Source organism: Oncorhynchus mykiss, unplaced genomic scaffold (genome assembly GCF_013265735.2).
Source record: "Oncorhynchus mykiss isolate Arlee unplaced genomic scaffold, USDA_OmykA_1.1 un_scaffold_164, whole genome shotgun sequence".
In the NCBI taxonomy this organism is placed as follows: domain Eukaryota; kingdom Metazoa; phylum Chordata; class Actinopteri; order Salmoniformes; family Salmonidae; genus Oncorhynchus; species Oncorhynchus mykiss.
In genome coordinates, this window is record NW_023493668.1 from 626,966 (window position 1) to 653,031 (window position 26,066).

The 26,066-nt window shown below is 45.3% G+C and overlaps 1 protein-coding gene across 2 annotated transcripts; it reads left to right on the top strand.

The window, feature by feature from the left end:
* The first annotated feature begins 532 nt into the window (after positions 1–532).
* On the top strand, positions 533–24,070 carry LOC110517146 (TSC22 domain family protein 1-like). 2 transcript variants are annotated; one of them, XM_036972490.1, is made up of 3 exons: positions 533–3,153; positions 19,373–19,424; positions 23,085–24,070. In XM_036972490.1, exons 1-3 carry the CDS (start codon positions 1,229–1,231, stop codon positions 23,340–23,342), a joined length of 2,235 nt encoding a protein of 744 aa, XP_036828385.1. In that variant the 5' UTR covers positions 533–1,228; the 3' UTR covers positions 23,343–24,070. The 2 variants fall into 2 exon arrangements, with proteins under 2 accessions (XP_036828385.1, XP_036828386.1); XM_036972491.1 differs by lacking the exon at positions 533–3,153 and adding an exon at positions 13,362–16,788.
* The last annotated feature ends 1,996 nt before the right edge of the window (positions 24,071–26,066 follow it).

Consider the following 26,066-nt stretch of genomic DNA (forward strand, 5'->3'; position numbering starts at 1 on the left):
ATGTCTGTATTCCCAGTCATGTGAAATCCATAGATTAGGGCTTAATGAATTTATTTAAATTGACTGATTTCCTTATGAACTGTAGCTGAGTAAAATTTTCGAAATTGTTGCATTTATATTTTTGTAAAGTATATAACGTTCACTGCTGCAGTCTAACACTAACCAACCAGTCTAGGACTCCTTTGTAGCGCAGTTGGTAGAGCATGGTGCTTGTAAACGCCAGAGTAATAAGTTTGATTCCCAGGTCCACATACATAAGATTTCTGCACGCATGTCTAAGCTCATTTGGATAAAAGCTTCTGCCAAATGTCTTATTATATGAACATTTGTTGTCATTTTATGTGAGTGGGAAAGCACAGAGTTATTTATGTAGAGGTCATGACGGAAAGCCTGATGTTCTTTCAGCCTCGCCTCTTCGCTAGTTGAGGGCATGCGCAGTAGCTATGGCACTCTTCTCGGGGCATGCGCAGTAGCTATGTTCCTCTTCTCGGGGCATGCGCAGTAGCGATGTCCCTCTTCCCGTCGTCAGAGAGAGACTAGCTGGGGCCAAGCGAGAGGACGATGAGGAAAAACTACACTAACTAGAAACCGTCGAGATGTATTCAAACAAGTTTCTGTGTGCTAAGAGGATGTTTATCCAGTGATGGGTGTCTGACTGAATTGTCCAACAACAAACCAGAGTCTCGGAGAGAAGACTCATCGTCTGGTGATGCCATCGATGGAGGTGATCTCTTACCACACAGCTTTTGACGCTGAATTTGGCACTAACGTTATAATATTCACTTCAAATAATTCCACTTCCATTGAGATATTCATATTATATTTAAGATATGATTTGGGTGTTGTTTAACAAACGTTTCTATAAGCGTCTCTTTGTAGTTTACATTTCAGCTAGCTATAAAACATAGCTAAGTTAGCTTGGTTGTTGTTCTGGACATGTCTGAGCTAATATTTAGTAATTCACTTCATTATCGACAGTTTATCAGACGTGAAGTGCTCGACTACTGAAAACAGAAAATAACATCGACGTCCTTGTTTTGTTGTGATTTATTATGGGACTGTCACCTTGCTTACATTAGCCATCGTTGGCTAACTATTAGGTAACTATTAGCTAGCTAACCTCTGACTACATTAACGTTATTTATGCCTGGCTATAACAACCATCTGGCATTTAGTAGCTACACAGCTAGTCACTTCTTTGCCCTGTTACTGGCTTCGTGTTCACAAGATGCATCAACAGGACTTTTCAGTAGATTCCTCTGGGTCTAGGAAGATGTCTTTCCACAATAGAAGAGGCAGTAACACCACCGGTAGTGGCGGTGCATCTGGGTCTGCTGCAGGTAGCAGTAATGTAATTCCCACTGATGATTATCAGTCAACTAGCCAGGCTGGGTCCTCCTCCCCTGAGCCGCACCACCACCCCCAGTCCGGGTCTCAGGTGAAAAAAAAGAGTGGCTTCCAGATAACTAGCGTGACCCCGGCCCAGGTCTCTGTTAGCACCAACAACAGCATAGCGGACGACACAGAGAGTTATGATGACATGGATGAATCCCACACAGAGGACCTGTCCTCTTCTGAAATGCAGGAAGTGTCCGTACCTCGGGACACTGGTGTCCCTGAGAGGAGCTCCTCGGACGAGACCCTGAACAGCCCCCATGGGGTGGAGACCCCAGGCGCAGTGTCCCCTAACGAACCCCTGAACCCTCACTCCCTACCCCAGGACCCTCCGTGCGAACCCCTGCAGCCTCAGGGCCCTCCACAGCCTGGTAACATGGTGAATGGGACTGTGCATCATCTGCAAGAGAATGTCGTGCCAGCAGCCTTTACTGTCTCAGTGGCAGGGGGGAGTTCCTCTGAAATGGCTGGGTCCAACCAGACCCAGATGGGGCAGGGTATGATGGAGAATACCACTGCCCAGTTCTCTGTTACCATCACTGCTGCGCCAGGCATGGATGTGTCATCCATAGTCAGTGATAGTGGTGCCCCTCCCTCTGCGGGCCCAATAATCTTTGACAGTAGTGGAGGCCGGCAAGTGACATCCAGTGGAGTAGGGGCTCTCCCTGGAGTCACAGGGCCCACCAATAGCACTCAGATTGGGGTGTCAGTAGCAGTGGCACAGCCTGTGACCTCCAGTACCCAGACACAACAGACTCAGACCCAAGCCACTCCGGGGTCTCGCTTCAGAGTGGTGAAGCTGGACTCTAACTCAGAGCCGTTCCGCAAGGGAAGATGGATGTGTACAGAGTACTATGAGAAGGAGGTTCTCCCTGCCGCGCCCACTTCTGACCCAGCCCCTGCACCCAGCGCTGGCGGCCCAGAGAGCCAAGCAGGGAATGGAAGTGTGGTGGCCGGTGTTGTCCAATACGGAGGCATAGAGATGGGAGCAGTGGCACCCCAGACCTCGCAGCCATACCAGCACCAGGACTACACCAGTCCTGAGACTGTCCAGAACTCTCTGCAGGCCCACATGGTCCCTCAGGACCCTAACCCTCTCCTGTTGCAGCAGACCAGCATGGTCCCCCATGGTACTCTACCAGCAGCCCCCCAGGTGAATGCCCAGGGCGCTCGGAGTCAGGCCATGCCCCAGCAGATGCCCTATGATATGGAGCATGCCCAGACAGGCTACCCCATGCCCAAGTTCCCAGCAGGGCTAGTGTGCCAGACAGGCAGCCGGCCTCCAGACTTCATCCAGCCTACGGCTCCTCTCCAGTCCCAGGTCCTCCCCCCACACCCTGGCTCTCTTGGGGTGTCCATGCCTGGCCTGGCCGCTGTCCCTCAACCCCTTCAGAGTCAGCTCCAGAACCTCCCAGCTCAGCAGCTGCACCCTCACCCCCAGCACCCCTCCGCCCCTTTCGTGACCACACTCCGTGCCGACCTCCAGCCCCTCCTGACTCACGGGGTTCCCCTCAGCCACACCAGCCTGGCCCAAAGCGGGGCTCTGTACGGGGGAAGCATCCCCACCCTAACGGCATCCCAGCTGGAGGATGCCCAGAGGCTGCTGTTCCAACACCAGTCCCTGCTGACGCTACCCCGGCTGGGGGCTGCAGGAGGGGGACGCTCCATGGAGAGCATGGGGATGGCTGGAGATGCCAGTGCCTTAGTGGCCGCTGCTGCAAGCCTGAGGACACAGTCTGCAGATGGAGAGGAGGACAGGTAAGGATGGATGGCCTCTGTGTTGGAATTAGAACTGTTGAAGATAGCTGAAGCTATATGACATCAGACTGCTTTAAAGGTCCAATGTAGCTGTTTTTCAGTATGACATCAGACTGTTTTAAAGGTCCAATGTAGCTGTTTTTCAGTATGACATCATAGACTGCTTTAAAGGTCTAATGCAGCCGTTTCTGGGTAACAATTAAGTAGTCCTACCTTACTGTGATAGTTTTACATTTAAAATGCTATAAAATAAACAAATAGCTTCTTAGCAAAAGTTTCTGCAATTTCTCAAGCAAGAATTTTGCCAGGACTGACTGGTCTGAGTGGGGAGGGGAAGACAACTGAGAACTAGCTGTTATTGGTAGAGAGGTTTGGAACTCTTTCTTATTGTTCTAATATACTAATATACTATATTATACACTAGGTAGGACAAAACTCCATCCAAAACAGACTGAAATTTCAGGTGGTCTTTTCAAACAGCCTTTACACTAAAAGGGCATTATCATAATAATTTTCACAATTTCATAGTATTATTCCAACCTCATATATCTCACACACACACACACGCACACGCACACGCACACGCACACGCACACGCGCGCGCGCAGTACCAGTCAACAGTTTGGACACCTCATTCCAGAGTTTTTCTTTATTTTTTTACTATTTTCAACATTGCAGAATAATAATGAAGACATCAAAACTATGAAATAACACACAGAATCATGTAGTAACCAAAAAAGTGTTCAACAAATCAAAATATATTTGAGATTCTTCAAAGTAGCCACCTTTTGCCTTGATGACAGCTTTGCACACTCTTGGCATTCTCTCAACCAGCTTCATGAAGTAGTCACCTGGAATGTGTTTCAATTAACCGGTGTGCCTTGTTAAAAGTTAATTTGGGGATTTTTTTCCCTTCTTAATGCATTTGATCCATTGACAGTGGCTGCATATCAACTGCAATCATTTCTGGAATCAGTACTGTGATTTTCTCACTCCGTTCCTTATTCCGCTGCTGCGACCAACCGGTTGGGTCTCATGGTGTTTCAGATGGTTCAGCATTGCCTTTGTGCTGCCACTGTAGCTTAATTCCACCTCACAAAATTAGTATTTATTTTACCACCTTCTCATTGAACTCATAGTATTGCCATACAGGACTGGGCTGCTGTCTCTTCCCTGTCTCACTCTCTGACATTTTTCCAACTGTTAACGATGATGATGTGCAGAGTGCTTTATATCCATGCCAAATCATTTGAAAGTTGCATATCTCCTAACGTTACAGCATTGTTGCGTGAGGTGTTTGTAATAATAATGTTTGGGACCTGTTAGTGGTAGTGTTGTGATTTAAAATGTTGTAAAAAAAAATCTAAACTTTTCGGTTAGGGATTTTTTTCTAAACATTAGTGATCCCAATGTCATTTAAATGTTTACACCACTATTTTGTCTTTCTAATGTGTCAAATAATTATATTTTTTGTTTTCTCATGATTTGGTTGGGTCTAATTGTGTTGCTGTTAGGGTTGTACGTTTTGGGGAATATTCAGAGGTGGAAACTTTCCGTGGGAAGATATGGGAAATCATATTAATACCATTTAAATGTAGATGTTTTTGGCATTGGATATATTTACCATATCATATGGAGACAAACAAACTTATTACCATATCATAAGTAGACATAATTGCAAATTATTAAATCTTTCCAATAAAAAAAACCCCCAAAACTATTTAGTTATGAATTGAACTTTAATTAAATGAGTTGACTCTTCACATGGGATGATTTCACTGAATAACAAAAGAAAGGGAATATTGAATGATCCATCACATCTCCCAAAAACGTTTTCAACATCTGTAAAATGATAGTCTAGGAACTAAAGCTTTGGTTGTCTTCCTCTCAGGCTTCCATGTCTTCTCCCTGAACCTCCTCAATGTCCACCTCTTGAACATCAGACTCTGAGGCCTCATCTTCACTGTCACTTTCCAACCTTGTTGAGGATGGCTAGTTGTCAGGCTCTAATAGCATGAAATTTGCCCGGCTGGCCACCAAGTTTTCAACCCTTGTATTGGTCAGCCTGTTGCGTGCTTTGATGTGTGTGTTCCCAAACAAGGACCAGTTGCGCTCTGAGGCAGCTGATGTTGGTGGGATTTGGAGGATGATGGAGGCAACAGGGGAAAGAGCCTCAGATCCACCAAGTCCCTTCCACCAAGTGGCTGATGAGATATGTTGGCACAACTGCCATATTGCATCTCCATCCCAAATTCCTTGCTTGGTTGTGTACTTTGCCAGACTGCCAAGAACCTTGCCCTCATCCATGCCAAGGTGGCGAGACACGGTAGTGATGACGCCATAGGCATTGTTGATCTCTGCACCAGACAGGATGCTCTTGCCAGCATACTTGGGGTCCAACACACCTAACCATTTATTTTGCTCTCTTGCAGAGTGTTTCCATTGTTTTTAGTGTCATGATGTCCTTGAGGAGCAGATTCAATGCATGAGCAGCACAGCCAATGGGTGTAATGTGAGGGTTGGACTCCTCCACTTTGGACCAAGCAGCCTTCATGTTCGCAGCATTGTCTGTCACCAGTGCTAATACCCTCTGTGGTCCAAAGTCATTGATGACTGCCTTCAGCTCATCTGCAATGTAGAGACCGGTGTGTCTGTTGTCCCATGTGTCTGTGCTCTTGTAGAATACTGGTTGAGGGGTGGAGATGATGTAGTTACATTTTTCCTTGCCCACGAACATTCGACCACCCATTAGAGATGATTGCAATAGTCTGCTTTCTCTATGATTTGCTTGACCTTCACTTGAACTCTGTTGACCTCTTCATCCAGCAAATGAGTAGATAATGCATGTCTGGTTGGAGGGGTGTGTGCTGGGCGAAGAACATTCAGAAATCTCTTCCAATACACATTGCCTGTGAGCACCAGAGGTGAACCAGTTGCATACATAGCTCGAGCAAGACATTCATCTGCATTTCTCTGACTATGTTCCTCCATTGAATCAAAAAAACTTCTGATTCCAGGAAGACTCTGAGCTGTTGCTATCGATAAGGTGTCTCATTCATCACGTTCACTTCGACTAGAAGTAGAGGGACTTTTGTCAGAGGTTGCTTGTTGTGAGCGCTGAGGGAATTTTATGGCCAGATGATTCTGCACCTTTGTTGCATTCTTCACATGATTTGGCACAGTATTTGCAAATGTACACAGCTTTTCCTTCTACATTAGCTGCAGTGAAATGTTCCTGTAAAGATTAGAAGAAAGAAATGGTTGTTCCATGTACAGATAATAGTTAAGCAGTTAGATTAAACAACTCCTTTGTAAGATACATTTAACAAAAAAATGAAACATGTATGGAAACAGGTGAACTGACACTCCTCAGTTAGCAGGCTCAAGCAAGCTAAAACCCAGATGGTAGCAAAAACTAACTAGCAGAAACTGTTAACAATGCCAATGGCGGCAGTGTTGCGGTTTATATTCAGAACCAGCTTCCTGTAAAGCTTAGAAACGATCTAATGTTAAATACTGTTGAAGTAATATGGTCACAGGTTCATCTGCCTCACCTAAAGCCCATTCTTGTGGGAAGCTGCTATAGACCACCAAGTGCTAACAGTCAGTATCTGGATAATATGTGTGAAATGCTTGATAATGTATGTGATATCAACAAAGTATATTTTCTGGGTGATTTTAAATATTAATATTATCACTAAGGAAAAAACTTCAAACTGTAACCAGTGCCTGCAACCTGGATCAGGTTGTCAGTCAACCTACCAAGGTAGTTACAAACAGCACAGGAATTAAACCATCAACATTCATTGATCATATCTTTACCAATGCTGCAGATATTTGCTTTAAAGCAGTATTTTATTTATTTTTTATTTCACCTTTATTTAACCAGGTAGGCCAGTTGAGAACAAGTTCTCAGTTACACCTGCGACCTGGCCAAGATAAAGCAAAGCAGTGCGACAAAAACATCGACACAGAGTTACTCATGGGATAAACCAACGTACAGTCAATAACACAATAGAAACATCTGTATACAGTGTGTGCAAATGAAGTAAGGGGGTAAGGCAATAAATAGGCCAAAAGCGACGGAGTAATTACAATTTAGCAATTTACACTGGAGTGATATATGTGCAGATGAGGATGTGCAAGTAGTGATACTGGTGTGCAAAAGAGCAGAAAAACAAAACCAATATGAGGTAGGTAGTTGGTTGGATGGGCTATTTACAGATTGGTTGTGTACAGCTGCAGCGATCGGTAAGCTGCTCTGACAGCTGATGCTTAAAGTTAGTGAGGGAGATATGTCTCCAACTTCAGTGATTTTTGCAATTCGTTCCAGTCATTGGCAGCAGAGAACTGTAAGGAAAGGCGGCCAAAGAGGTGTTGGCTATGGGGATGATCAGTGAAATATACCTGCTGGAGCGCGTGCTACGGGTGGGTATTGGTATGGTGACCAGTGAGCTGAGATAAGGCAGATCTATACCTAGCAAAGACTTAGATGACCTGGAGCCAGTGGGTTTAGCGACGGATATGTAGTGGGGACCAGCTACCAGGTCGCAGTGGTGGGTAGTATATGGGGCTTTGGTGACAAATAGTTCTTATAGCCTTTAGCCGTAGCCGTACCCTCATCCTACTACGCCTCTGTTCCTCGGTGATGTGGAGGCTAACCCAGGCCCTGCTGTGTCTCCAGGCATACTCATTTGTTGACTTCTGTAATCGAAAAAGCCTTGGTTTCATGTATGTTAACATCAGAAGCCTCCTCCCTAAGTTTATTTTACTCACTGCTTTAGCACACTCCGCCAACCCTGATGTCCTTGCTGTGTCTGAATCCTGGTTTAGGAAGGCCACCAAAAATTGAGATTTCCATACCCAACTACAATATTTTCCGTCAAGATAGAACTGCCAAAGGGGGAGGAGTTAGCCTGCAAAGTTCTGTCATACTTTCCAGGTCTATGCCCCAACAGTTCGAGCTTCTAATTTTAAAAATGAATCTCTCCAGAAATAAGTCTCTCACTGTTGCCACCTGTTATAGACCCCCCTCAGCTCCCAGCTGTGCCCTGGACACCATATGTGAATTGATTGCCCCCATCTATCTTCAGAGTTCGTTCTGTTAGGTGACCTAAACTGGAATATACTTAACACCCCAGCAGTCCTACAATCTAAGCTAGATGCCCTCAACCTCACACAAATTATCAAGGAAATCACCAGGTACAACCCTAAATCCGTAAACATGGGCACCCTCATAGATATTATCCTGTCAACTTGCCCTCCAAATACACCTCTGCTGTTTTCAATCAGGATCTCAGCGATCACTGCCTCATTGCCTGCATCCGCTATGAGTCCGCGGTCAAACGACCACCCCTCATCACTGTCAAACGCTAAAACACTTCTGCAAGCAGGCCTTTCTAATTCACCTGGCCCGGGTATCCTGGAAGGATATTGACCTCATCCCGTCAGTCGAGGATGCCTGGTCGAACTTTAAAAGTAATTTCCTCACCATCTTAAATAAGCATGCCCCTTTCAAAAACTGTAGAACTGAGAACAGATATATCCCTTGGTTCACTCCAGACCTGACTGCCCTTGACCAGCACAAAAACATCCTGTGGCGGACTGCAATTGCATCGAATAGTCCCCACGATATGCAACTGTTCAGGGAAGTCAGGAACCAATACACACCGTCAGTCAGGAAAGCAAAGGCTATCTTTTTCAAACAGAAATCTCTAACTCCAAAAAGTTTTGGGACACTGTAAAGTATGGAGAACAAGAGCACCTCCTCCCAGCTGCCCACTGCACTGAGGCTAGGAAACACCGTCACCACAGATAAATACATGATAATCAAACATTTCAATAAGCATTTCTCTACGGCTTTCCTCCTGGCTACCCCAACCCCGGCCAACAGCTCCGCACCCCTCGCAGCTACTTGCCCGAGTCTCCCCAGCTTCTCCTTCACCCAAATCCAGATCGCAGATGTTCTGAAAGAGCTGCAAAACCTGGACCCGTACAAATCAGCTGGACTAAACACTCTGCACCCTCTCTAAAATTATCCGCCACCATTGTTGTAACCCCTATTTCCAGCCTGTTCAACCTCTTTCGTTTCGTCCGAGATCCCTAAAGATTGGAAAGCTGCCGCGGTCATCCCCCTCTTCAAAGGTGGTGACAGTCTAGACCCAAACTGCTAAAGACCTATATCCATCCTGCCCTGCCTTTCTAAAGTCTTTCTAAAGCCAAGTTAATAAACAGATCAGTGACCATTTCGAATCCCACCGTACCTTCTCCACTGTGCAATTCGGTTTCCGAGCTGGTCACGGGTGTACCTCAGCCACGCTCAACGTACTAAACTATATCATAACCGCCATCGATAAAAGACAGTACTGTGCAGCCGTCTTCATCGACCTGGCCAAGGATTTAGACTCTGTCAATGACTGTATTCTTATCGGCAGACTCAACAGCCTTGGCTTCTCAAATGACTGCTTAATTGCCATATTGTAATTACTTCGCCACCGTGGCCTATTTATTGCCTTAACTCCCTTATTTGACCTTATTTGCACTCACTGTATATAGACTTTGTTTTCTACTGTATTATTGACTGTATGTTTTGTTCAGTCCATGTGTAACTCTGTGTTGTTGTATGTGTCGAACTGCTATGCTTTATCTTGGCCAGGTCGCAGTTGCAAATGAGAACTTGTTCTCAACTAGCTTACCTGGTTAAATAAAGGTGAAAAAAATACAAATCTACTGAAACAGATGTTAGCTAGCTAACTATATAGCTACTGAAACAGATGTTAGCTAGCTAACTATATAGCTACTGAAACAGATGTTAGCTAGCTAACTATATAGCTACTGAAACAGATTGTTGTTTTGCTGTTTATGGGGAAGAACATTGTTTGCATCCATGAGCTAGCTTTTCTTTCTTTATGACCTGCACTGTAGATGCGCGAGACAACTTTACCAGCCTCATGGCATACGTATCGAATAATTGTTGTGACATATGAAATACAAGGGATAGTGTAATGGCTAACTACGTAAAACATTTATGAACGTGTTCAATTATTATGTGATGTGCAGTCATATTCAGGTCCTGATTGATCAACAAGCTTATTTGACATGTATCCTTTCTGATACGCAAAGACCCAAACGGCGTTCCATAGAAATCCTAGTTGTGAATGGAACGACTGAACAAATGAACAGCACAGAAAGTGAGTGAAAGAAATGTTTTGATTGTTTTACTGGTAGTGGGAACATACGTAAATGCCAACAAAATAACTTGTTGTGTGTGTGAACTATTTAACTGTACTAGAATGCTTAAAATGCCGCTCACATTTTTTATATCGTTTATCGGTATAATTTCTTTTAGCAAGGAAAATATCGGGTATCGGCCAAAAGTGTCTCATCGGTGCGTCACTAGTTCACAGCTTTGTGGAAGTTACCTGTGGCGCTGATGTTTAGGCTGAGGTAGGTTTAGTTTATGTGCTCTAGGGCAACGGTGTCTACATGGAATTTGTATGTGTGGTCCTGGCAACTGGACCTTAAAAACCTCTTAAGGATCGGACCCTTTTTTTTTTTTTCATTTCTGCCTAAAATGACAAACCCAAATTGAACTACCTGTAGCTCAGGACCTGAAGCAAGGAATGCATATTCTTGATACCATTTGAAAGGAAACATTTTGAAGTTTGTGGAAATGTGAAATGAATGTAGGAGAATATAACACATTAGATCTAGTAAAATATCATATTTTTCATCATCTTTGAAATGTAAGAGAAAGGCCACAATGTATTATTCAAGTTTAGGCTCAATTTAGCAGTGTATGGGCAAAGTTTTAGACAGATTTTTAGACTGCCCAAATGTGCTTAATTGGTTTATTGATACATTTTCCAGTACATAGTTGTGCACTCCTCAAACTATAGCATGGTAATTATTTCACTGTAATAGCTACTGTAAATTGGACAGTGCAGTTAGACTAACAATAATTTAAGCTTTCTGCCAATATCAGATATGTCTATGTCCTGGGAAATGTTCTTGTTACTTACAACCTCATACTCATCAAATTGGCTTACGTTAGCTCAACCGTCCCGCAGGGGAACACTGATCCTGTTTATTAAAGACATCTCTCTTTCTCTCTGCCTCTCACTCTCTCTCTCTTTCCTTGTCAGTCTCTCACCCTCTGGCGTGGCAAGCGGAAGAGAAGGAGCAGTTTTAGTTTGTTGGTAATTAAGCTGCTTTTATAATGGAGAATGTCAGGACTGTTTACTGATGGTGGACTGCCTGAACATTAAGAAGACCAATCTGGATTCTACTACACACACACAGTTAGTGCTTTCAGGCAGGATGCAGTGGATTTTTAATAAATGAAGGCTCCCCACAACTGCATTGTGTATGGGGGGTTAGGTTTGGAGCATTGTGGGGGGGTCAGGTATGGGGTATTGTGTGGGGGTTAGGGTTAGGTATGGGGCATCGTGGGGGGGTAGGTATGGGGCATCGTGTGATGGTGGTTAGGTATGGAGCATTTCTGTGGGGGGGGGGGGGGGGGGGGGTAGGTATGGAGCATTTCTGTGGGGGGGGGGGGGGGGTAGGTATGGAGCATTTATGTGGGGGGGTTAGGTACGGAACATCGTGTGGAGGGGGTTAGGTACGGAGCATCGTGTGGGGTTAGGGTTATGTACGGAGCATCGTGTGGGGTTAGGGTTATGTACGGAGGTTAGGTACGGGGCTTCGTCTTGGGGTGTTAGGTACGGGACATCGTCTTGGGGGGTTAGGTACGGGGCTTCGTCTTGGGGTGTTAGGTACGGGACATCGTCTTGGGGGGTTAGGTATGGGGCATCGTCTGGGGGTGTTAGGTATGGGGCATCGTCTAGGGGTTAAGGTTAGGTATGGGGCATCGTGTGGGAGAGATGGGGTTAGGTATGGGGCATCGTGTGGGAGAGATGGGGTTAGGTATGGGGCATCGTGTGGGAGAAATGGGGTTAGGTATGGGGCATCGTGTGGGGGAAATGGGGTTAGGTATGGGGCATCGTGTGGGAGAGATGGGGTTAGGTATGGGGCATCGTGTGTGGAGGGATGAGGTATGGAGCATCGTGTGGGGTGGGGGGATTAGGTATGGGGCATCGTGTGTGTGTGTGTGTGTGGGGTGTTTAGGTATGGGGCATCGTGTGGGGGGGTTAGGTATGGGGCATCGTGTGGGGGGGTTAGGTATGGGGCATCGTGTGGGGGTTAGGGTTAGGTATGGGGCATCGTGTGGGAGAGATGGGGTTAGGTATGGGGCATCGTGTGTGGAGGGATGAGGTATGGAGCATCGTGTGGGGTGGGGGGATTAGGTATGGGGCATCGTGTGTGTGTGTGTGTGTGTGGGGTGTTTAGGTATGGGGCATCGTGTGGGGGGGTTAGGTATGGGGCATCGTGTGGGGGAGTTAGGTATGGTGCATCGTGTAGGGGTTGGGGTTAGGTATGGGGCATCGTGTGGGGGGGTTAGGTATGGGGCATCGTGTTGGGGTTAGGTATGGTGCATCGTGTGGGGGTTAGGGTTAGGTATGGGGCATCGTGTGGGGGGGATTAGGTATGGGGCATCGTGTGGTCGGGATTAGGCATGGGGCATCGTGTGGGGGGGTTAGGTATGGGGCATCGTGTGGGGGTTAGGTATGGGGCATCGTCTGGGGGGTTAGTTATGGGGCATCGTCTGGGGGGGTTAGGTATGGTGCATCGTGTAGGGGTTAGGTATGGTGCATCGTGTGGGGGTTAGGTATGGAACATCGTGTGGGGTTAGGGTTATGTACGGAGCATCGTGTGGGGGGTTAGGTACGGGGCTTTGTGTGGGGGGGTTAGGTATGGGGCATCGTCTGGGGGTTAGGGTTAGGTATGGGGCATCGCCTTGGGGGGTTAGGTATGGGGCTTCGTGTGGGGGTTAGGGTTAGGTACGGGGCTTCGTGTGGGGGGTTAGGTACGAGGCTTCGTGTGGGGTATTAGGTACGGGGCTTCGTCTTGGGGTGTTAGGTATGAGGCATCGTCTTGGGGTGTTAGGTATGGGGCATCGTCTGAGGGTGTTAGGTATGGGGCATCGTCTGAGGGTGTTAGGTATGGGGCATCGTCTGAGGGTGTTAGGTACTGGGCATCGTCTGAGGGTGTTAGGTACTGGGCATCGTCTGAGGGTTTTAGGTACTAGGCCATCGTCTGAGGGTTAGGTATGGGGGCCATCGTCTGAGGGTTAGGTATGGGGCATCGTCTGAGGGTTAGGTATGGGGCATCGTCTGAGGGTTAGGTATGGGGCATCGTCCGAGGGTGTTAGGTATGGGGCATCGTCTAGGGGTTAAGGTTAGGTATGGGGCGTTGTGTGGGAGAGATGGGGTTAGGTATGGGGCATTGTGTGGGAGCGGTTGCATAAAAGTACATTTGGGTTAGTACATTGTTTACTTGAGCTGAGACCGTGCTCTGTGCTGTGTTTTTTTTCTGTGCGTCTTACTCAGGTGTGTCGTGCTCTTAGGTAGGTGTGTGTGTGTTCTTGTGTGTCGTGCTCTTAGGTGTGTGTGCACGCATTTGAAAGAGCTGATGAGAAGAGACAGGGTAGCTACAGGCGCAGGCAGGGATTGGACAGACAGACAGACAGACAGACAGACAGACAGACAGACAGACAGACTCATCACACAGTTCATTCTGGATCTGATTTATCTCTATCGAGTTCACAGAGGAAAAAAAACAAAGAAATGCAATTCAAATAATTGAACTGACCTCGGCCAATTTAGTTGTTTGAAAACCGAAAATTACTGAAATGTTGGTTAATCGCTCAGCACGAGTGTTCATATTTGCATAAGATCGAACCATGGAAGGATCGTCTTCTGATTGTACAACTGAGTACAAAATGTTCCCATGTATTCACTCAACCAATCTGCGGTCGCCAACTGAACTAACAGCACAGAAGCTGATGCAGAATTACAAAGGAGCTTACAGTTAGAGCACTGTCGCTGAACATTGACTGTTGTTTTAATAGAGCTGCTAGCACTGTCGAGCCCTGTTATATATAGGATATATCACTAACTGAACATTGACTATTGTTTTAATAGAGGTTCTAGCACTGTAGAGCCCTTTTATATAGGATATATCACTAACTGAACATTGACTGTTGTTTTAAAAGAGGTAAGGATGAAAATTGATTGTGTCTGTTAGAGGGGAGGACATGTCAGTTGTTCAGGACCTGCCCTTTGATATTTGGATCTAGGTTGTTACTGTTTCTCATTTGATAAGGCTACATGTAGGTTAGTGACTAACTCCTTAGCCTCGTTTCACCCTGCTCTATTTCTGATCCATCTGTTCTGTGACGACGGTTAGCATTTCTACACAAAGGTGCCAACGTTTTTTAGTTTGTTGGTGTTTTCAAACAGGAGACTGTTTATGGTTACACCTATAGAGTGCAGTCACAACTCCCACCTGCCGCTGCAGTGGATCCCCTATAACCCTAACCCTGTTTATGGTTACACCTATAGAGTGCAGTCACAACTCCCACCTGCCGCTGCAGTGGATCCCCTATAACCCTAACCCTGTTTATGGTTACACCTATAGAGTACAGTCACAACTCCCACCTGCCGCTGCAGTGGATCCCCTATAACCCTAACCCTGTTTATGGTTACACCTATAGAGTGCAGTCACAACTCCCACCTGCCGCTGCAGTGGATCCCCTATAACCCTAACCCTGTTTATGGTTACACCTATAGAGTGCAGTCACAACTCCCACCTGCCGCTGCAGTGGATCCCCTATAACCCTAACCCTGTTTATGGTTACACCTATAGAGTACAGTCACAACTCCCACCTGCCGCTGCAGTGGATCCCCTATAACCCTAACCCTGTTTATGGTTACACCTATAGAGTGCAGTCACAACTCCCACCTGCCGCTGCAGTGGATCCCCTATAACCCTAACCCTGTTTATGGTTACACCTATAGAGTACAGTCACAACTCCCACCTGCCGCTGCAGTGGATCCCCTATAACCCTAACCCTGTTTATGGTTACACCTATAGAGTGCAGTCACAACTCCCACCTGCCGCTGCAGTGGATCCCCTATAACCCTAACCCTGTTTATGGTTACACCTATAGAGTGCAGTCACAACTCCCACCTGCCGCTGCAGTGGATCCCCTATAACCCTAACCCTGTTTATGGTTACACCTATAGAGTGCAGTCACAACTCCCACCTGCCGCTGCAGTGGATCCCCTATAACCCTAACCCTGTTTATGGTTACACCTATAGAGTGCAGTCACAACTCCCACCTGCCGCTGCAGTGGATCCCCTATAACCCTAACCCTGTTTATGGTTACACCTATAGAGTACAGTCACAACTCCCACCTGCCGCTGCAGTGGATCCCCTATAACCCTAACCCTGTTTATGGTTACACCTATAGAGTACAGTCACAACTCCCACCTGCCGCTGCAGTGGATCCCCTATAACCCTAACCCTGTTTATGGTTACACCTATAGAGTACAGTCACAACTCCCACCTGCCGCTGCAGTGGATCCCCTATAACCCTAACCCTGTTTATGGTTACACCTATAGAGTGCAGTCACAACTCCCACCTGCCGCTGCAGTGGATCCCCTATAACCCTAACCCTGTTTATGGTTACACCTATAGAGTACAGTCACAACTCCCACCTGCCGCTGCAGTGGATCCCCTATAACCCTAACCCTGTTTATGGTTACACCTATAGAGTACAGTCACAACTCCCACCTGCCGCTGCAGTGGATCCCCTATAACCCTAACCCTGTTTATGGTTACACCTATAGAGTACAGTCACAACTCCCACCTGCCGCTGCAGTGGATCCCCTATAACCCTAACCCTGTTTATGGTTACACCTATAGAGTACAGTCACAACTCCCACCTGCCGCTGCAGTGGATCCCCTATAACCCTAACCCAGTAGAGGTCCTATAGGCTGCCATATTGTTTAAAACATCTATTTTCACATTCTGGTCTACTGTACCTGAACAGGTCTGACTTTCCCTTGTATTCGTCATTCATTCTGCTCATTCATGGTCTACAGTTGTTTTAGCATTTTAGTTACATTGAAGATGACAAATGTTGAAGCTGACAGTAACATTTTTAATTAAGAAACAAGAAGTATTGGAGGAAGGTTTCCTAACGGTTTCCCAGTGAGAACTCCTCATCCTGTCCCGGGCTGCTTCCTATGTTCTCTGTGTGTTTTGAATGGCAGTGTTCGGGACAGTTACATATGAAACTGGGTCACAGGTGGGGGCGTTGCCACTTAAATTATTCAAATGAGGTCTCTCTCTCCGCCAATGGCATAATTTCTGCAGTTGGGACAGGAGCTGCAGATTCCCAGCTTAGCAGAGCTAGTCAGTCTCACTGTGCTTATTCTTTGTTCCTCGTCGGTACATGAGCAGGGCTGCCCCGGTTGCCACCTTGTATTGCCCAGAGAACAGAATTTCTGCCAATTCTGTTTGAATATTTTTTACTTTTATTAATTATACTGGACATTTTCTACATTTGAAGTATTGCCTTTTGGTGTTAATGGACAAAAAAATAATGAATTCCCAATTTTATACAGTGGAGATGGACGTTGGTGTTTGTCAACTGAGGAATTTATCTATCTCTTTTCTGTCATCTGTGCTTGCAAAAGAGACAACTCCAGTCAGGCTTGACAATAGGTAAAATGTTTTCCTAGCTTATTTATCAAACTTTTCATTCATTCATTCATTTGCAAAGACCATAGAATATGGCTATGCACTGAATGAATGGGACCGTGGCGGTTTGAATTGGATTTCAATGTATGGGGATGATGAGGATGTTTATATGCTTTTATGTGGTGTGGTCTTGAGGCTGCCCTGCAGTATTGAGGGGTTCATAACGTGATGAGCTCTGCAGTGTTGAACTTTTCCGCATCGTGTTGACTATAAATAATTTAGAACCATAACATTATATAAACCTTGTAGCTAAAGCCTCACAACAATAACCTGATAGTTAAACCCCAACCTTGTAGCTAAAGCCCCAAAACAATAACCTGATAGTTAAACCCCAACAATAATAATCTTCTAGCTATATATTAAAGTGTAATAGTGGTACATTCCTTCATTCAGTCCGTTTTAATGTGATGGAAAAGCAGAAATCAGTTTATTAAGAGTTCAGAATGCACCTTCATTAATACCTACCGGGTCAACATATGTCCCAAACCCAGTGATATCTAATACCTACCGGGTCAACATCTGTCCCAACCCCAGTGATACAGTGCCTTGCGAAAGTATTCGGCCCCCTTGAACTTTGCGACCTTTTGCCACATTTCAGGCTTCAAACATAAAGATCTAAAACTGTATTTTTTTGTGAAGAATCAACAACAAGTGGGACACAATCATGAAGTGGAATGACATTTATTGGATATTTCAAACTTTTTTAACAAATCAAAAACTGAAAAATTGGGCGTGCACACCCTCACGCAAGGCACTGTATATGACTGATTGTTGTCCTATGGACAGAGTCTCCCACCTCAGCTGTAGATCTCTGCAGTTCATCCAGAGTGATCATGGGCCTCTTGGCTGCATCTCTGATCAGTCTTCTCCTTGTATGAGCTGAAAGTTTAGAGGGACGGCCAGGTTTTGGTAGATTTGCAGTGGTCTGATACTCCTTCCATTTCAATATTATCGCTTGCACAGTGCTCCTTGGGATGTTTAAAGCTTGGGAAATCTTTATGTATCCAAATCCGGCTTTAAACTTCTTCACAACAGTATCTCGGACCTGCCTGGTGTGTTCCTTGTTCTTCATGATGCTCTCTGCGCTTTTAACGGACCTCTGAGACTATCACAGTGCAGGTGCATTTATACGGAGACTTGATTACACACAGGTGGATTGTATTTATCATCATTAGTCATTTAGGTCAACATTGGATCATTCAGAGATCCTCACTGAACTTCTGGAGAGAGTTTGCTGCACTGAAAGTAAAGGGGCTGAATAATTTTGCACACCCAATTTTTCAGTTTTTGATTTGTTAAAAAAGTTTGAAATATCCAATAAATGTCGTTCCACTTCATGATTGTGTCCCACTTGTTGTTGATTCTTCACAAAAAAATACAGTTTTATATCTTTATGTTTGAAGCCTGAAATGTGGCAAAAGGTCGCAAAGTTCAAGGGGGCCGAATACTTTCGCAAGGCACTGTATCTAATACCTACCGGGTCAACATCTGTCTCAACCCCAGTGATATCTAATACCCACCGGGTCAACATCTGTCTCAACCCCAGTGATATCTAATACCCACCGGGTCAACATCTGTCCCAACCCCAGTGATATCTAATACCTACCGGGTCAACATCTGTCCCAACCCCAGTGATATCTAATACCTACCGGGTCAACATCTGTCCCAACCCCAGTGATATCTAATACCTACCGGGTCAACATCTGTCCCAACCCCAGTGATGTCTAATACCCACCGGGTCAACATCTGTCCCAACCCCAGTGATATCTAATACCCACCGGGTCAACATCTGTCAGAACCCCAGTGATGTCTAATACCTACCGGGTCAACATCTGTCAAAACCCCAGTGATATCTAATACCTACCAGGTCAACATCTGTCAAAACCCCAGTGATATCTAATACCCACCGGGTCAACATCTGTCCCAACCCCAGTGATGTCGACCCGGTAGGTATTAGATATCTGTCCCAACCCCAGTGATATCTAATACCTACCGGGTCAACATCTGTCCCAACCCCAGTGATGTCGACCCGGTAGGTATTAGATATCTGTCCCAACCCCAGTGATATCTAATACCTACCGGGTCAACATCTGTCTCAACCCCAGTGATATCTAATACCTACCGGGTCAACATCTGTCCCAACCCCAGTGATATCTAATACCTACCGGGTCAACATCTGTCCCAACCCCAGTGATATCTAATACCTACCGGGTCAACATCTGTCTCAACCCCAGTGATATCTAATACCTACCGGGTCAACATCTGTCCCAACCCCAGTGATGTCGACCTGGTAGGTATTAGATATCTGTCCCAACCCCAGTGATATCTAATACCTACCGGGTCGACATCTGTCCCAACCCCAGTGATATCTAATACCTACCAGGTCAACATCTGTCCCAACCCCAGTGATATCTAATACCTACCGGGTCAACATCTGTCCCAACCCCAGTGATATCTAATACCTACCGGGTCAACATCTGTCCCAACCCCAGTGATATCCTTACAGGCGATGCATCATAATGTTTGAATTAATCTGTTTGTGTTTCAGCTCTTCTGGTGCCAGTTTGGTGGCCATCGACAATAAAATCGAACAAGCAATGGTAAGTTAATATCCTCATTGTTAATATGTATATAATCAAATCTAAATGACTCAAAGGTGAAATGTAAATGTCAACTTCATTTAAACGACGTAGGACCGGTGTTCAGAGTACTGGGGTCTAATTAAAGTTTTGGAACATCTGACTGTTCTGGGAGAGAGAGAACCGTTGGATACTTGGTACAGTAAAAACACTTTGATTGAATGACTGCAACCGTCTGTATGTTCTGTGATCCGGTGGCTTTTCGGTTCTGTCTGTTCCGTCAGGTGTTGCTAGGCAAGCCGGGGTCTGCTCTCAGAAGCCCCGGTATAAATAACTTGTCTGTTAGCTCCTCCCTCCCAATGCAGAACATTTTGTTCTCTGGCTTGTCAGTTAGAAGGCGGGAACTGAATATACCACTAATTAACTGCTATGGGACTGCCTGCACACAACAATAGACCACTAATTAACTGCTATGTGACTGCCTGCACACAACAATAGACCACTAATTCACTGCTATGGGAATGCCTGCACACAACAATAGACCACTAATTAACTGCTATGGGACTGCCTGCACACAACAATAGACCACTAATTAACTGCTATGGGACTGCCTGCACACAACAATAGACCACTAATTAACTGCTATGGGACTGCCTGCACACAACAATAGACCACTAATTAACTGCTATGGGACTGCCTGCACAGAACAATAGCGTTGTGATGTCAGAATTGTATCATCACAGCTGAAGAGAGGACTTTTCTGTATGGATTTATTTCATGGAGAGATTAGTATTGATCGTTCATTCCATCAGTTTCCATCAGTCCGTGTGTGGTTGTTACTTTGTCTTGATGATTAGATATGCTGCATCCTTTCTGAACTGTTGAATACGGTGGAAAGGACAGATAACACAACACACAGTGACCTCCTAAAGGACAGCTAACACAACACACAGTGAGCTCCTAAAGGACAGCTAACACAACACACAGTGAGCTCCTAAAGGACAGATAACACAACACACAGTGAGCTCCTAAAGGACAGATAACACAACACACAGTGAGCTCCTAAAGGACAGCTAACACAACACACAGTGAGCTCCTAAAGGACAGCTAACACAATACACACAGTGAGCTCCTAAAGGACAGCTAACACAATACACACAGTGAGCTCCTAAAGGACAGCTAACACAACACACAGTGAGCTCCTAAAGGACAGCTAACACAACACACAGTGAGCTCCTAAAGGACAGCTAACACAACACACAGTGAGCTCCTAAAGGACAGGAAACACACAGTGAGCTCCTAAAGGACAGCTAACACAACACACAGTGAGCTCCTAAAGGACAGGAAACACACAGTGAGCTCCTAAAGGACAGCTAACACAATACACACACAGTGAGCTCCTAAAGGACAGGTAACACAACACACAGTGAGCTCCTAAAGGACAGGTAACACAACACACAGTGAGCTCCTAAAGGACAGCTAACACAACACACAGTGAGCTCCTAAAGGACAGCTAACACAACACACAGTGAGCTCCTAAAGGACAGGAAACACACAGTGAGCTCCTAAAGGACAGCTAACACAATACACACACAGTGAGCTCCTAAAGGACAGGTAACACACACACACTGAGCTCCTAAAGGACAGGTAACACACACAGTGAGCTCCTAAAGGACAGGTAACACACACACAGTGAGCTCCTAAAGGACAGGTAACACACACACAGTGAGCTCCTAAAGGACAGCTAACACAACACACAGTGAGCTCCTAAAGGACAGGAAACACACAGTGAGCTCCTAAAGGACAGCTAACACAATACACACACAGTGAGCTCCTAAAGGACAGCTAACACAACACACAGTGAGCTCCTAAAGGACAGGTAACACAATACACACACAGTGAGCTCCTAAAGGACAGCTAACACAATACACACACAGTGAGCTCCTAAAGGACAGGTAACACAACACACAGTGAGCTCCTAAAGGACAGGTAACACAACACACAGTGAGCTCCTAAAGGACAGGAAACACACAGTGAGCTCCTAAAGGACAGCTAACACAATACACACACAGTGAGCTCCTAAAGGACAGGTAACACACACACACTGAGCTCCTAAAGGACAGGTAACACACACACAGTGAGCTCCTAAAGGACAGGTAACACACACACAGTGAGCTCCTAAAGGACAGCTAACACAACACACAGTGAGCTCCTAAAGGACAGGTAACACAATACACACACAGTGAGCTCCTAAAGGACAGCTAACACAATACACACACAGTGAGCTCCTAAAGGACAGGTAACACAACACACAGTGAGCTCCTAAAGGACAGGTAACACAACACACAGTGAGCTCCTAAAGGACAGCTAACACACAGTGAGCTCCTAAAGGACAGCTAACTCATACAGTTGGAGTCGGAAGGTTACATACACCTTTGCCAAATACATTTAAACTCAGTTTTTCACAATTCCTGACATTTAATCCCAGTAAAAATCCCCTGTCTTAGGTCAGTTAGATCACCACTTTATTTTAAGAATATGAAATGTCAGAATAATAGTGGAGAAATCATTCAATTCAGCTTTTATTTCTTTCATCTCATTCCCAGTGGGTCAGAAGTTTACACACACTCAATTATTATTTGGTAGCATTGAAGTCTGAAGTTTACATACACTTAGGTTGGAGTCATTAAAATTAGTTTTTCAACCACTCCACAAATTTCTTGTTAATTAACAAACTACAGTTTCGGCAAGTCGGTTAGTACATCTACCTTTTGCATGACACAAGTAATTTTTCCAACAATTGTTTACAGGATTATTTCATTTATAATTCACAGTATCACAATCCCAGTGGGTCAGAAGTTTACATATACTAAGTTGACTGTGCCTTTAAACAGCTTGGAAAATTCCAGAAAATGATGTCATTGCTTTAGAAGCTTCTGATAGGCTAATTGACATCATTTGAGTCAATTGGAGGTGTACCTGTGGATGTATTTCAAGGCCTACCTTCAAACTCAGTGCCTCTTTCCTTGACATCACTGGAAAATCTAAAGAAATCAGTTATGGCAAGGACAACAAATTCTAGCTATTTTAGTGGCCATCACAAAGCGCTGACCTCAATCCTATAGACAATTTGTGGGCAGAACTGAAAAAGCGTGTGCGAGCAAGGAGTCCTTCAAACCTGACTTAGTTACACCAGCTCTGTCAGGAGGAATAGGCCAAAATTCACCCAACTTAATGTGGGAAGTGGCAATGTGGCAAAGTTAAACAATTTAAAGGCAATGCTACCAAATACTAATTGAGTGTATGTAAATATCTGACCCACTGAATGTGATGAAAGAAATAAAAGCTGAAATAAATCATTCTCTACTATTATTCTGACATTTAACATTCTTAAAATAAAGTGGTGATCCTAACGGACCTAAAACAGAGAATTTTTACTAGGATTAAATGTCAGGAATTGTGAAAAACTGAGTTTAAATGTATTTGGCTAAGGTGTATGTAACCTTCCGACTTCAACTGTACATTTCTCTCCCTTTATCTCTCTCTCCCTCCGTCCCTTCCTCCCTTTCTCTCTCCTTCCCTTCCTCCCTTTCTCTCTCCTTCCCTCCGTCCCTTTCTCCCTTTCTCTCCTTACCTCCGTCCCTTCCTCTCTCTCCATCTTCCCCCTTCCATCTCTCTCAGGACCTGGTAAAGAGCCACCTGATGTATGCCGTGAGAGAGGAGGTAGATGTGTTGAAGGAACAGATTAAGGAGCTGGTAGAGAGGAACTCCCAGTTGGAGCAGGAGAACAGCCTCCTGAAAACCCTGGCCAGCCCAGAGCAGATGGCTCAGTTCCAGGCTCAGGTCCAGCCCAGCTCTGGCTCCCCGACAGCGACAGGCTCCTCTAACCCCCAGCCTCAGCCCCTGCCGTCCTCACAGAGCTCTGGGACCTCTACATAGCCCCCTTCCTCGGAGAGACGTACGCAGGAGGGAGGAGAACCTTTACTCTACTGCGAACTGACCTCATGCAATGCAACAAGAACCACTATGGCTCAATCAAGGAGAGACTGCTACAAAAATAAAACCATGTTTTGCACATTTATTTAACTGACCAAAGACAATGATGGACACTTGTGTGTCAGGTGTTCTCTTCGCTTGGAATGCTTCAGACGATCGCCATGGAGACCAGGGAGGTGAATGGAACAGATGGACATTTGTCATGGAGATGAAACAGACAACAACCCACAACTGGTGCACTGTCTTCGGATCTCTACAGTGACTGTTGAATTGTGCCGTTGCTGCCATTTCTTTCCATTTTCATTTTGTTGGATTATTACCTAGCTGTGAATTGAATCAAAGAACAAGAAATGAGGTGCATTATCTGTAGGGATCATTAAAGAAAGAGAAAACAAGACCCCATCTGGTAGGGTGGAACATACAGTGCATTTGGAAATAAATTCAGACCACTTTAGTTTTTCCAAATTTTGTTGCATTACAGTCCATTCTAAAATTGATGAAATTGTTTTTTTCCACATCAATCACCTCAATCTACCCCGTAATGACTAAACAAAAACATTTTTTTAGTAATTTTGGGAAATGTATTAAATATAAAAAACGGAAATATCACATTTACATAAGTATTCAGACCCTTTACTCAGTACTTTGTTGAAGCACCTCTGCCAGCGATTACAGCCTTGAGTCTTCTTGGGTATGATGCTACAAGCTTGGTACACCTGTATTTGGGGAGTTTCTCCTATTCTTTGCAGATCCTCTCAAGCCCTGTCAGGTTGGATGGGGAGCGTCGCTGCACAAGGTTAAAGTCCGGGCTCTGGCTGGACCACTCAAGGACATTCAGAGACTTCCTGAAGCCACTCCTGCATTGTCTTGGCTGTGTGCTTAGGGTCGTTGTTCTGTTGAAAGGTGAACCTTCACCCCAGGTTGAGGTTCTGAGCGATCTGGAGCAGGTTTTCATCAAGGATCTCATTGTAAGTTGCTCCGTTCATCTTTTCCTTGATCCTGACTAGTCTCCCAGTCCCTGCTGCTGAAAAACATCCCCACATCATGATGCTGCCACCACCATGCTTCACCGTAGGGATGGTGCCAGGTTTCCTCCAGACATGATGGTTGGCATTCAGACCAAAGAGTTCAATCTTGGTTTTATCAGACCATGAGAAACAAGATTCTATGGTCTGATAAAACCAAGATTGAACTCTTTGGTCTGAATGCCAACCATCATGTCTGGAGGAAACCTGGCACCATCCCTACGGTGAAGCATGGTGGTGGCAGCATCATGATGTGGGGAGTCTTTAGGTGCCTTTTGGCAAACTCCAAGTGGGCTGTCATGTGTCTTTCACTGAGGAGTGGCTTCCATCTGGCCACTCTACCAGAAAGGCCTGATTGGTGGAGGGCTGCAGAGATGGTTGTCCTTCTGGAAGGTTCTCCCATCTCCACAGAGGAGCTCTGTCAGAGTGACCATCGGGTTCTCAGTTTCAACTGTTCTGCCTTACTATTATTTGACCATGCTGGTAATTTATGAACATTTGAACATCTTGGCCATGTTCTGTTATAATCTCCACCCGCCACAGCCAGAAGAGGACTGGCCACCCCACATAGCCTGGTTCCTCTCTAGGTTTCTTGCTAGGTTTTGGCCTTTCTAGGGAGTTTTTCCTAGCCACCGTGCTTCTACACCTGCATTGCTTGCTGTTTGGGGTTTTAGGCTGGGTTTCTGTACAGCACTTTGAGATATCAGCTGATGTACGAAGGGCTATATAAATACATTTGATTTGATTTTGATTCTTGGTCACCTCCCTGACCAAGGCACTTCTCCCCCAATTGCTCAGTTTGGCCGGGCGGCCAGCTCTAGGAAGAGTGTTGGTGGTTCCAAACTTCTTCCATTTAAGAATGTTGGAGGCCTCTGTGTTCTTGGGGACCTTCAATGCTGCAGAAATGTTTTGGTACTCTTCCCCAGATCTGTGCCTCGACACGATCCTATCTCGGAGCTCTATGGACAATTCCTTTGACCTCATGGCTTGGTTTTTGCTCTGACATGCACTGTCAACTGTGGGCTGTTATATAGACAGGTGTGTGCCTTTCCAAATCATGTCCAATCAATTGAATTTACCACAGATGGACTCCAATCAAGTTGTAGAAACATCTCAAGGATGATCAATGGAAACAGAATGCACCTGAGCACAATTCCGTGTCTCATAGCAAAGGGTCGGAATACTTATGTAATAAGCTATTTCTGTTTTTGTTTTATAAATGTGCTAAAATTTCAAAAACCTGTTTTCACGTTGTCATTATGGGGTATTGTGTGTAGCTTGAGCATTTTTTTATTATATTTAATCCATTTTAGGATAAGGCTGTAACATAACAAAATGTGAAACAATTTGAGGGGTCTGAATACTTTCAGAATGCACTGCAATAGAAGAAACACTATTCTCACAGCGGTCTATTCCATATGAGGGGTGATGTGGTGTAACAGAACTTTAGAAGAAGCAGTGATCGCCTTTTGGAACTCGTTGCTCACAATGTCACCCTCTCTCTCTTCTCCTCCTCTCTCCTCTCTTCTCCTCCCTCAGACGTAATGATGGAGATGTTGCCCCTCCTCTCTTTTCCTCCTCTCCTCTCTTCTCCTCTCTCAGACGTAATGATGGAGATGTTGCCCCTCCTCTCCTCTCTTCT

What these genes read in the sequence shown, in the direction of transcription:
- LOC110517146 (XM_036972490.1), top strand. Translation starts at nt 1,229, where the DNA reads ATGCATCAACAGGACTTTTCAGTAGATTCCTCTGGGTCTAGGAAGATG. An exon ending in GCAGATGGAGAGGAGGACAG is followed by an intron (nt 3,154 to 19,372) that starts GTAAGGATGGAT and finishes TTTGTGTTTCAG; the next exon opens with CTCTTCTGGTGCCAGTTTGG. An exon ending in ATAAAATCGAACAAGCAATG is followed by an intron (nt 19,425 to 23,084) that starts GTAAGTTAATAT and finishes CATCTCTCTCAG; the next exon opens with GACCTGGTAAAGAGCCACCT.